Here is a 12,393-nt window from a genome sequence, read left to right on the forward strand (position 1 = left end):
CTGTGATTATACTCCTGCACCATGTTTTTAAAGACCCTATTAAAATAAAATTATAATTTTGTAGCTTGTCAAAACTGCCTTTTAGCAGATATACACATTTAGAATTTGCAACAGTGTTATTTTAGTAATAGTTATATACTATATATTTATATTTTGAAATAGCTTTTGTGTTATTTTAGTAATAATTATATACTATATATTTATTTATTTTTAAATAGCTTTTGGTTTTATATTTTCAGATTTAATTTTATTTTTATTTATTTTAGTTTTAGCCTTTATTTTTTTTTATTGCATCTATTTATATACATTTTTATTTTAGTTTCTTTTAATTTAATTTAATGAAAATGTTTTATTTTTTATTTTTTGTTAATTAATAACAACACTGATGTACAGTCTTTTTGGTACTGTGTAAATGTGCCAAAAATATTGATGACTCATCTTGCACTACTCAGAATTTTGTCCAATCAAATGCGCTCTAGAGTGAAAAAGACCCTCGTCCTGCATTAAAAAAATAGAAGTATTCTGCTCAACGGTCCAGTTTCAATAAGAATTGTGCTTAGGAAAGAAAACTATTATCATCAATTGATTTCGTGTGGACTTTAAATGGCAAAAATATAGGATACTGCATTTGACTCCGCCCTCTGCTGCATCAAACCAATCAGAGGAAAAGCTCATTGAATACAATCGGTTCATTATTAAAGGACTTTATGGCTTAGTCCCGAGGAGCGCATCACTATTGTCCATACTCGGATTGCTAAAAACAGCATTAATCATTAAAATCATATTAATAAAAGCCATTTGATTAAACTATGAAGTTAAGACAGGAACTATAAAGAAGAGATTAGAATAGAAGATTTCAGAACATCACTGCACAAATAAGGAACTAGAAATTTCAGAAATAGGCAGGGTATTATGAAATAATAACGCTGAGAACTACTTGATTGAGAAGAGAGAGAGAGAGAGAGATGAAATTAGAGTGCAATAAAAAGTTAAGCCTTATAAGAGCTATATGTGATGGAAAGCCTGATTCCTGAGAGACAACGAGAAAGAGACCTTAGCTAAAAGCAAAGTTTCCTGAACCATTCTACAGCACTACAGCAAAGGAAATTATATTATTCTCTGAATTGTGAGCTTGCAGTCTCATTTGAATGTGATGAAAAAGACGGCGTATTGTGAAACAATGCTAAGACAACACTTCTTTGTTGGCTGCACTCAAAAACATACAGCATGAGTAGTCCGATTCAGGAACAAATGACTCTTAGAAGTCGTTTGTTTAAGGATTTTCCCCCCAAAAAATCTCAGGCTCTGTTCCAAAACCTAGTGAGCTGCTTTTGAAGGTGTCATGGGGCTCAGAAAGCAAAGCCTTTTCCAAAAGGTGGGCATCTTAATTATGCTGCCTACTAAGAATTCATGTTTTGGCCAAATGCAAACGAAAAGCCTTTAACCCAATATTTGCAACATTTTCTATGAATTTTTTATGTTTATTAGTGAGTGCTGTTAGTCAAACTCTGTTGAAAATGAGTTGAGGTTGAGTTTGTTTCAGTTAACATGCTCCTTTATAAGGCAGCTGTCTATGTAAGCAGTCTGCAGCAAGATGGTTCACAAGGTTTTGGTCAAGGTCTGATGAATCCTTCACTAAATCTGACTCAAAAAGTATTGAACTCATACAGTACAGAATAGTGTTGTTCATATGACAATGTGCAGTTATAGTCATTTGCATATATGAACAGTTATAAACAAACATTTGCACAAAAAAAATGTGTTGTAATAAACATTTGCTAACTTTAGTTTAGGATCCAATTCTCACTATTAACAAGTTGCCTATTAGCATACATATTACTATGATATTGGCTGTTTATTAGTACATATAAGGCACATATTAATGCCTTATTCTTCATGATCCTATTCTACATCCCTTAATCCTACCCAATACCTAAACTTAACAACTACCTTACCAACTATTAATAAGCAGTAATTAGGAGTTTATTGAGGCAAATGTCGTTATTAATAGCTAGTTAATAGTGAGAATTGGACCGTAATCTAAAGTGTGACCTAATATTTTAAATTATTTGGAATAATTAACATCTTTAAAACATTGCAGTATGTTACCAAATTAGCATTGTAAGTTTTAGTTCAATTATGGGTTTGAACCGTTTGGGGAGTGGGTACGATTCTATAGGAACCACTGACAGGAAGAAAAAGCCCTTGAGATGGTAAACAAGTATTTTCTTCTACTCTACCACCCATATGATAATATAAATAAGGATACTGAGACATTCCCACTGACAGCTCAAAGTTCAGACTCAGTACACTACACAGATTGTTGGCAACATAATCCTTTAGCATACAAATATCAGTCCCGAGAGAGTCGAAGCTCAAAGGCCTTTTCCGACAGAACTAACACACACTTGTTTTTGTAGAAGAGTGAGTTGCAGATATTATTGCAAAAAACTCCCAGAAGACACAGCAGATGCAGATATTCGAGGGAGAACATGTAAGCAGCTAGTTTAACACAATAAAATATGAGAGACATCCAGATGAAGTTAAGCCGCCACGCTAAACAGCGCGTTTAAGTTTGCGATTAGTAAAGAGGCATTACTTGGATGTGAATCATAGCCGTGGGAGGGTGAGTCAAGTCGCATTATAAGATTCGCACATTTGTCTCCTTGGCATTTAGTTAAAGGTACGAGGAGGAGAATCGCTTGATGAATCATCTCAGGATAGAGGCCATATTTAAATTTAAACAAATTCTGCATGAGTTGCTTTTGGTTATGCGTAAATGCTGATCAGTATCTGCTTGGAAGCAGCTTGAGTTATTTTTTGACGTTTAAGCATACGCCCGATGACTGTGAGACAACTGTTTCTGCTTGTCAATCAAGAGTGATTTTAGGGGAATGATTGCGTGGATTGATATTCTTAGCCTCGGATACTGTAATCGGCTCACGTGAAAAGTGCAAATCCATTTCAAAAAGATAAAGTAAGCACTGGTGATCTTGATGAAAAAAAAGAGCAACTTTTAATCACATGTAATGTAAGTGTTATTTGATTAACGGTATTCTATTAATTGGCAGCTCACTCTGTTCCCAGCCCACATGCCAAAGCAGCCACGTGGGAGATCCGCAGTCTCGGATCAGTTATTTTTCCTACCAGCCCAGTAAAAGATTTCTCAGTTCAATCATACTGCCTATGCCAAACATAGCAGGTACAACAACCTGATTTTCTCTATACATTTTATTCCATTGGGCAGAAATGAATAGTGACAAAGGGGAAGGTGCCTCAGATGTTTAACTTCCTCAGCCGCAGTGGTCCAGAAAGCCAGTTATTCAGTAAGCAATTAGACAGCAGGTGGCCTTGCCTCTCACCGGAGTCTGCACAAGCATGTAAAATGAGAGAGTGCTAATGAGAGCACTCTCTCTCTCTCTCTCTCTCTGCAGTATCCTGATGCATGAACTGAGGGCAATTACCAGCATTTGCAAAATCAAATGTTTATAGTTTGAATAAATATTAGGAATGCACTGTTTATCTCCATGACCTTGTCAGTATTGACCACTCTTTTTATTTTACAACTTTTTTTGGCATTGGTTTGAATAGAGTGTGAAAATGTCTTAGTTCTGCAAGTATTTTTCACATTTAGGCATTTCAGACAATTCTTCAGTAAAGAGTTCTAAGCCAAACAAACAGTTCAGAGATGAATCACAATATTAAAGTATTCATCTGGAAGCAAAAAAGTATTTGAAAAGTGGAAAAAGGTACGAGACAGTGTAGTCTTATGAGGGATTGAACTACTGCTGCAGTCACACTTGAGCTCTGTTGCTGAAAGTCTCAATTCTATGATAAAAGATGATTTCTCTCAAGGCATATTTCAATACTCAACAACCTCAAAAGCTTATGTTAGGTCTTTCTTGAAAGATTTGTGGATTATCCAACCCAGGCTTGATGATAAAAGGTGCCTGTGATGACATTTCTGTAAAATTATATTGAAATTGAACACTTTGAAATCGAAAGGTCTAGTGAGTGGCGTTCAGGTTTATTCAAAACAGATCTGTTGAAAGTTGAATCTGGAAAAGTTGTATTACTTTGGTGTTTGGACATATCGTTGAGGTTTGGACATTTCTGTTAGTGGCACTAAAAATTTAGTACTCTATTGTATTTGAAAATAAACCTAACAGCTATACTAGCTTTCAGCTTTCCTGTAGCTCAAACAGTAGAGCGTTGGCGCTTGCATTCGATTCCCAGGGAAAGCAAGAATTGATCATGTAATTATGTAAATGTGTACCTTGAAATGCAATGTAAGTCGCTTTGGATAAAAGCGTCTGCCAAATGCATAAATGTAAAAAAAACAAAAAAAAAACATGAAACACATTTGCTGAAGCAACCATGCCATTGTAACTCGTTTCTACAAGTATTTGAGCTCTTTTATTGTGACTTATTGTTTCACGAGACTCGTACCCGAGCGTTCCACATTGCAACTTCAACAATGTACTAGGTGGTTGGCGCCGATAATCTCGTGGGCAAGTGCGCCAACATGTAGCGCCGTTGGGCTTCGCGACCCGAGTTCGACTCCGGCTCGTGGACCTTTCCCGACCACGACCCCCCCCCCCTCTCTCTCTCTCTCTCTCTCTCTCCCACCTCACTTCCTGTCTCGCTACTGTCCTATCCAATAAAAGGCTAAATAAACACCAAAAATAAATCTTTAAAAAACAAACAAAAAAGCAAACAAACAATGTACTAGGTGAACTCCCAAGCAAGTTTACTATGTCGGGAAAAGCCATACATATGGAGCTGGTTATGTGATGCAGACATTAAAAATTTTTTTTTTTTATTTTTATAAATCATGCTCTATGGTAAGTGTTTTGAGGTCATAATATAGTAATGTGCAAGGAAACGTATAAAAATAAATATTCATTAATTGATAATCTTCCCCTGTATTTATAATTTGTGTGTAAAGAAATACAATTTGTTGCTGTGTTGCTGCCACTAGTGTTCATTTAAGCCGCAAAAATGGTAAAGACACGTTTTTCCAATGAGCCTATGCTGCGATTATTGCGAAAGATCAGATTCTCTATGGAGAAAATTAAAATGCCCTTTTTACTTCCAGAACATCAACTGATATGGTAGCTATATATTGTCCACGACTAATTTTGGCATATTAGTTATCAGCCAAAGCGCATTTATCACTGGCAAATGTGAGTATAAAATCTTTAAATTGAAATAAATATGTGAAATGGAATCTTCTCACAAACAATTTCAAAGCATCAAATAATGTCTAATATGATATATAGAGCAACAGTGTATTGCATTTTAAGGAACACTTTGCTGAAAACTGTAACTGGGGCTGCACACCGAGCTTCTGACAGGTTAGAAGACTGTCTGTGCCAGTATTTCAAGCCTTATTACAGATATTGATTTGGAAGCAGAAAGGCAGTATTGTCATCCTAAAGAGGGTTGCCTGACTCCACTGGGCTGTGTGATTGACAGGGGAACTGATGTATTGCAGGTACATCCATTATGTTTTTGACTTGGGCAATGGGCCGTCGCTCATGAAGGGCAACTCCGACAAGCCGCTCAATGACAACCAGTGGCACAATGTGATGGTGTCCCGCGATGACAGCAACGTGCACACGCTCAAGATCGACTCCCGCACGGTCACGCAGCACTCCAATGGAGCCCGCAACCTGGACCTGAAAGGTATTTATTTCCTCTCGATTTTCACAAATTTCAGAATCATTTCAGAAAATTTGACATACTGTAATTTGTCCACTGTTTTGGTTTCGTTGGCTGAGTGATATGCACACAGGTATGCAATAGTATGGGTAGTTGACCCAAAACTGAATATTGTTATCATTTGCTCATCCTAATGGCACTACAAACCTGTATGACTTGCTTTCAGTGTTTTTTTTGTCCATACAATGAAAGTCAATGGAAACCAACTGTAACAATTTGGGAACCAGCATTCTTCAAAATATCTTCTTTTCATTTGGAATGACATGAGGGTGGGACTAAGATAACATATCTTTCTTCCACTTTAATTACACTCACTTTGATTGTTTAGGCTCAAGTCTTATGACTGTTGTCTCATTCTTAGGTACGCTTAGATACATATTTGCAGTTATGCTCATCTTGGGTTTGATTTTAAACTCTTGCATTCAACTTTAATGAGTATATTTCCTGATGGGTATTTACACTGCTCCCAGCTCCTTGTTTAAATCATGTTGCTTCTGAAATCTACCTTCCAGTATTTCTCACTTTTGCTATCGTTTTTCACTGTTTCTGCTGTAATTAGAAGAACAAAGAGGAGCGCCTACAGGGGAAAGAGAAAAAGCAACAACAACACGCCAATGACTTTGCATAATTTTTAGTGGTTCCAAACCTGCTTTTGCTATCTTAAGCAGGTGTTGCTTGACTCTGGGCACAAAAACAAACTTTTATTTCACATAAAATGTACGAATATGAATCTCATGTATATTTAGTTCTTTTCTTGTGTGTTGAAATGAAATATTTTGATTGAAAAGACATTAGCAGCTGCTGGCATAGCAATATCCTAGGCTTTTCACTATTCTGAGTTTTCACTGGCATCTTATTAGAAATCTTGGAAGGCAATCGTTAGTTTTGTGTCTTAGTCGACATTTGTAGAAAGCTGAGACAAGTTCACAAAAAGAGAACAGAATCCACTTTGTTTGTCAAGACCACATAATCTAACCATGGAACAAGTAGATGTAATGAGAATTTGTCAAGTTTTTTTTTTTCTCAGTGTCTGCTGCTTTTCTCTGCTGATTCTAGTAATGCGATAGATTGGAACCATTTCTTTTGTAAATTAAATGAGATGTTTTATAGTTCAAAATTTTGGAAACATTTCAATTTTTCAATATGTTTGAAATAAGTTTCTTATGCTCACCAAGGCTGCATTTATTTATAAAAAAAATACAGTAAAAATCAGTAATATTGTGAAATAGTAAAATAACTATTTTCTATTTTAACAAATTTAAAAATGAAATGTATTCCTGTGATGACAAAGCTGAATTTTCAGCATCATTACTTCAGATACGTTTCTAATCATTACAATTTTACAGAAATCATTATAATATGCTGATTTGCTGCATTATCGATGTTGAAAATAGTTTTTGCTGCTTAACGTTTTTGTGGAAACAATGATACCATTCAAACATTTGTTGCAAGATAAAAAAATAAATAAAAATAAATAATAATGCTTTTATTCATCAAGGATGCATTAAATTGATCAATTGACAGTGAAGACATTTATAATGTTACAAAAGATTTTGATTAAACAAATGCTTTAATAAATGCAAATAAATGGTGCTCATTGAACTTTCTATTCAAGAAAGAATCCAGAAAAAAGTTTCACCATTTTGACAAAAATATCAAGTAGCACAACTGTTTTCAATATTGATAATATTAATAAATGTTTCTTGAGCACCGAATCAGCATATTAAAATGATTTCTAAAGGATCATGTGACACTGAAGACTGGAGTAATGATGCTGAAAATTCAGCTTCGAAATTACAGGAATAAAAGTGTGAGCAAGGTGCAGGCAGACGGCGAAGAAGCAGAAGATGATTCAAAACACGGAGTTTAATAAAAGTCCAAAAGATAATCCACAGAAAGCTTAGAACGAGCACAACTTACACACGCTAACATAAACGAGACCGGACAAACACAGAGTGAAGGTGAGGAACTTAAATACACATGGTGATGAACTAAATGACGAACTGTGATGAAGGTTTCCATGGCAACTGTTGGGTGAGGGGAAACTCAAACAAATGAATACATGTGACTAATGGATACAAACTAAAAGTCCATGAAAAACATAACTGTGACAAAATGCCATTATAAAATATATTCAAATAGAAAACAGTTCTTTTAATTTGTAATAATATTTCACAATATTACTGTTTTTACTGTATTTTTGATTAAAGAAATGCAGCCTTGGTGAGCATAAGATACTACTTTCAAAAACATGAAAAAAATATATTTTAAATTGTAATGTTCATATTTAATGCCATCACATTTACCCACTAGATGCCTATATGGCTCTTTATAAATGTACATCCATATACATAGGCCTATGTGCTCAAAAGAGTATTGCCGAAAATATAATTGCTTGCTTTATTTTTTTAGGTTTTGTATTTGAATATATATTTAGACATTAAAACTAGATTTTTAGAAGTTAAGATTTTTTTTTAAACGTTAAATTTAAAAAGGTTAATTACTCACATCCTAATGTTATTTTATGATACTCACATAAGCATACACAACAAGTGAATATATTAATTAATGCAAGCAAATTCTGAAGCAATTTTTTTCCAAGAAAAAAAGTTTAAAATAGTGCTAAACAAAACACTTCATTATAGGACTATATATCCAATGAGGGGCTAGATAAGATAAGGCATAAAGACTAACAACTGTTAAAAATATGACCACTGGCATCTGGTTATTTAAGTGTTGCTCACGTTAGCTAACTTCAAATAGTCTAACTATATATCTAATGATAAACAACTAAAATGTGCTAGAATTGGTTAACTAGAAGTCAACTAATGTGTTAATGTCACAAAAAATAATAATTTCATCATCTTTGAACAAAGGAACTGCACAGAAACTGAAATAAATATTAATTCACAATGATAGTAGGGATAATTAATAATGTTTATGAATGATATTTTATGAATATTTAATGATATTTGCTTACATTTGAGATGATTTTTGGTTTGTCACGGTGCGTTATCCTACTGGATGTAGCCATCAGAATATGGGTACACTGTTGTCATAAATGGACATAGTCAGCAACAATACTCAGGTAGTCTGTGGCATCTAAACGATGCTCAATTGGTACTAAGGGACCCAAAGTGTGCCAAGAAAATCTCCCTCACACCATTACACCACCAGCAGCCTGAACCATTGATAAAAGGCAGGATAGATCCATGCTTTCATGTTGTTTACGCCAAATTCTGACCCTACCATCTGAATGTCACAGCAGAAATCAAGACTTATCAGATCAGATGTGTACAGGTGTAAGGAAATGTTATTTTTATTTGAAGGTTTAAATTTGTTTTCTTTTTTTATTATATATATACACTACAAAATATATTTTTTTGCAAAATGTTCTTGGTTCTTTAACCATGATGCTCGGATAAAGACAAGAAAGGAAAAGCTTCAAAGCTACAAAGTCTCCACCACAAAAAAATCTAATTGTATGTCAACAAGCTACTTTAAGTACAAGAGTAATAAAGGCCAAATCAAATAAGGCCATAAAGTGCAAACTCCTGCTGTCAGGCTCCAAGGTCTTTCTTTTTTTTATTTGGCTGCCCCAGAACAGGTCCTTTAAACTTCAAAAGAGCAACTTCGCAGTACGTGTCAGTTGTAATTGTTCAAGCAATTATGCTGGAGAGAATGGAGAGTGGCGTAACAATCCCCAGGGTCCAGCGCTCTTCTGTGAAGTGTAAAATGAACATCCTCAGACGGTAAGGTGCTGATATGTGGTGTTGTTTTCTGTGAGGGAGCCAGTGGAAAGTGAAGCTTGACCTGTTATGCGTGTTGAAATGAGCATATGTGACGAGCGAATTTCCACGCTGTCCGATAATTGAGTTTTCTTTTTTCCCTCAAGGAACTGCCATCCAGCCCCTGTAAATGTTTTCTGAATATTTGTTTTATTGACTTTGGAATCGAATTGCTTTCCTGTTCCCCCTGGCATGAGGAAAATCCAGGTGTTGCTATAAAATGTGAATGTCAATGAGTTTATTAATGAGCTGTTGGTGGCCAGTTCAGTCAAGGAAAAGATTTCCTAAACACACACTCATTTTTATATCACAGTGAGAACCTGGCAACAGGAGTAAAAGACGAACAAATTATACCCCCAAATCTACCTCTTTTTTAAGGAGAGGTGTGCTATTACTTTTCTAAGCAATTAGACACAATTTTTGCCTGGCAAGCTTGCACTGAGTTACGTTTGAAGGAGAGATCCAAGCCACATCTAAAAACAGAATATCATCGAGACTCTTCAGTTGGGTCAGCAAGCAACCACCTGTACAAAACACAACACTGTAGCAACTAGGGGTGTAACGGTTCTCTATATAGAACCGAACCGTACCGTTCTCCATCCACAGTTTGGCACACATTTGCACCGCGGTTGATCTCAAATCTGATGACGAATCTATAATATGGTTTGATGAAAACGGCAACGCGTAAAACAGATAGTTTCACTAATGTATGTTAGCATTAACACATGCTGGCTCCCCATTAATACATTACAACAGCGATAATCAAAAAACATGAACAAAACGGTCACTCTTTGTAAACTTTGTTCAATGCGAGTGCCGTATGTTCGAACATGACCAGTCATTTAAGCAGTTAAGACGAGACCTTAACAGCGTTGCTATCTGTGTTTAAACTAAACTAATTTAACCTTGCCAATTTAAACATTCAAGAGCAAGACTGGAAAGAGAACTTGTGCGTGCTGAGAGAAGGGGTGTGTGTGTGTGTGTGTGCAGACTTTGCACTCATACGTCTCAGACAGCGCGCAAATATTGAGTTCTCTTTCAAGTATTGCGCTTGAATGGACAAATTCACACAAAAATTGTCAACATGTCCGTCTTGATGAGTATCCTAGCGTGGGTCATATATGTAACATACATTTCGAATTTGGTGCCTTCTTGACAGAGGAAAGACAAAGTAACTTTAGGGCGCATTTGTATGGAAGACAACAACTCCCACAATGCACCACATTGCACAGCTCCACAAGCTACTCCCAATAATCTAGTTCACAACACAAACGTCAATGTCCTCGTCTGATTCAGGGATTTCGTCCAGGAGAAATTGGCATTGTTGAAATTCTTTGCAGCAGACGGACTCTATCTCTGTGTCCGTAGGCGCACAGTGAGAGCACAGGCACCACCAGTCCGCCCCAGCTCGAGCCAGTCCGGGCTCCTCGTCCGCGACAGGCAGGTCTTCTGCCTCGGCTGCAGAAGCAGCAGCGGCCGCCTCCTGTTCCTCCATCAGCCTCAGATGCTCTTCGTTATATTGCGGTTGATTCGAGCTTCAGACTTTCGAAATCCTCTTCTTCCACATCATATTGAGTACCTTCCACCATTGTTGTAACTTCACATCTGCCTCCACAGCGCCTGTTAGCTTAGCTTCCAAACAAGATGGCGGATAATGCTTTTAGTTTCTGCAAGTGAAGTCCCAGCCACTGATCCTGTAATAGGTCTGTAGCGTGAGTGGGTCCCACCCCCACTAGTGTTTGTAGTCTCAACCCCACTACAAAGATATGGGACTTCCTGCTTAGAATGACGCAAAATTACGATTTTTACATCATAAACAGGAACTGCAACACTGAAATCCGTATTTCTCCCGTCTTAGGGGAAAATGAGGGAATAATGCACGACCCTTCAAAAAATGACTGGGTTTCTAACGATACAAAGCTTAATGCAAATGGGTGAAGTGTCCCTTTAAGTGAACTTATACAGTCGAGAAAGACAACTCATGTGTAACAGTATCAGTATTTTGTGTCTGTGCATTATGTCTTAAAGGGACAGCAGCCTAATATTCCTGCTGTCTGTGTTTTTAATGTTATTCAAAAAACAAAAGACAAGGAAATCACTCACTGCTCGTGATTGAATAGCTTTTGTAACTTTAATAAGGATTACTCTTTATCTTATAGTCAAATATGCAATGTTATTTTACATTTGATTACTTTTATCAATTTCTATACCTGAAAACAAATGTTAGAACTACCTAAAAAACTTGAAAAGCACTGTTTATCTTATGAGTATATTTGCTATATTGTATTTATTTGTGCTGTTGCTTGTAGTTAGATTATTTGTTATTTGTTCTTTATTTTAAAACAAAGATTATTTTTTAATTTTAATTTTTTTAACATAGCACATACCGAACCATGAACCTAAAACCGTGATGCAAACTTAACCGTGAGCAATTTGAGCTGTTGCACCCCTAGTAGCATCCAGCGTTCTTGCAAACATCCTAGCATCATCTAGCCTAATGTTCCTATGTTCATTCTACACTTAGAAACGTAATGGCACTCTCTCAATACTTCAATATCTATTCAATGCTTTGGGATATCATTCGTGTCTGGCATAAATGTCTGTGACCTAAATACTTTAGGTGTTTGTTAGTAATAGTGCTCCTCCTTGAGCAATCCTAAACATGATGTTAAAGAACTTTTCATGATGGGAAAGTCTAGGCTTTAGCAGTACAGTGTGTAATGAGAGCGTTTATAGGAGCTTTAATCCACTGGTCAGGCTGCTGGTCATGAAGCACAGCCAAAAGCGTTTCTTTTTTGCTTTCCGCCGTCTTCCATTTTTATCCAGCAGGGATATTGCTTCGTCATTGCTCAACAGAGACGCATGACTGGAGATGTCATTT

At 36.2% G+C, this 12,393-nt stretch overlaps 1 protein-coding gene across 2 annotated transcripts in view; it reads left to right on the forward strand.

Annotated features, from left to right (window-relative positions):
- The window catches only part of nrxn2a (neurexin 2a), a 390,641-nt gene that overhangs the window by 179,817 nt on the left and 198,431 nt on the right, over positions 1–12,393 (forward strand). For both annotated transcript variants that reach the window (XM_082141011.1, XM_082141009.1), the window contains one exon: positions 5,498–5,688. In XM_082141011.1, coding sequence (XP_081997137.1) covers positions 5,498–5,688 — 191 coding nt within the window. The remainder of the gene's footprint in view (positions 1–5,497; positions 5,689–12,393) is intronic.

The sequence above is a fragment of the Leuciscus leuciscus genome (assembly GCF_965113295.1).
Source record: "Leuciscus leuciscus genome assembly, chromosome: 16".
NCBI classification, from domain to species: domain Eukaryota; kingdom Metazoa; phylum Chordata; class Actinopteri; order Cypriniformes; family Leuciscidae; genus Leuciscus; species Leuciscus leuciscus.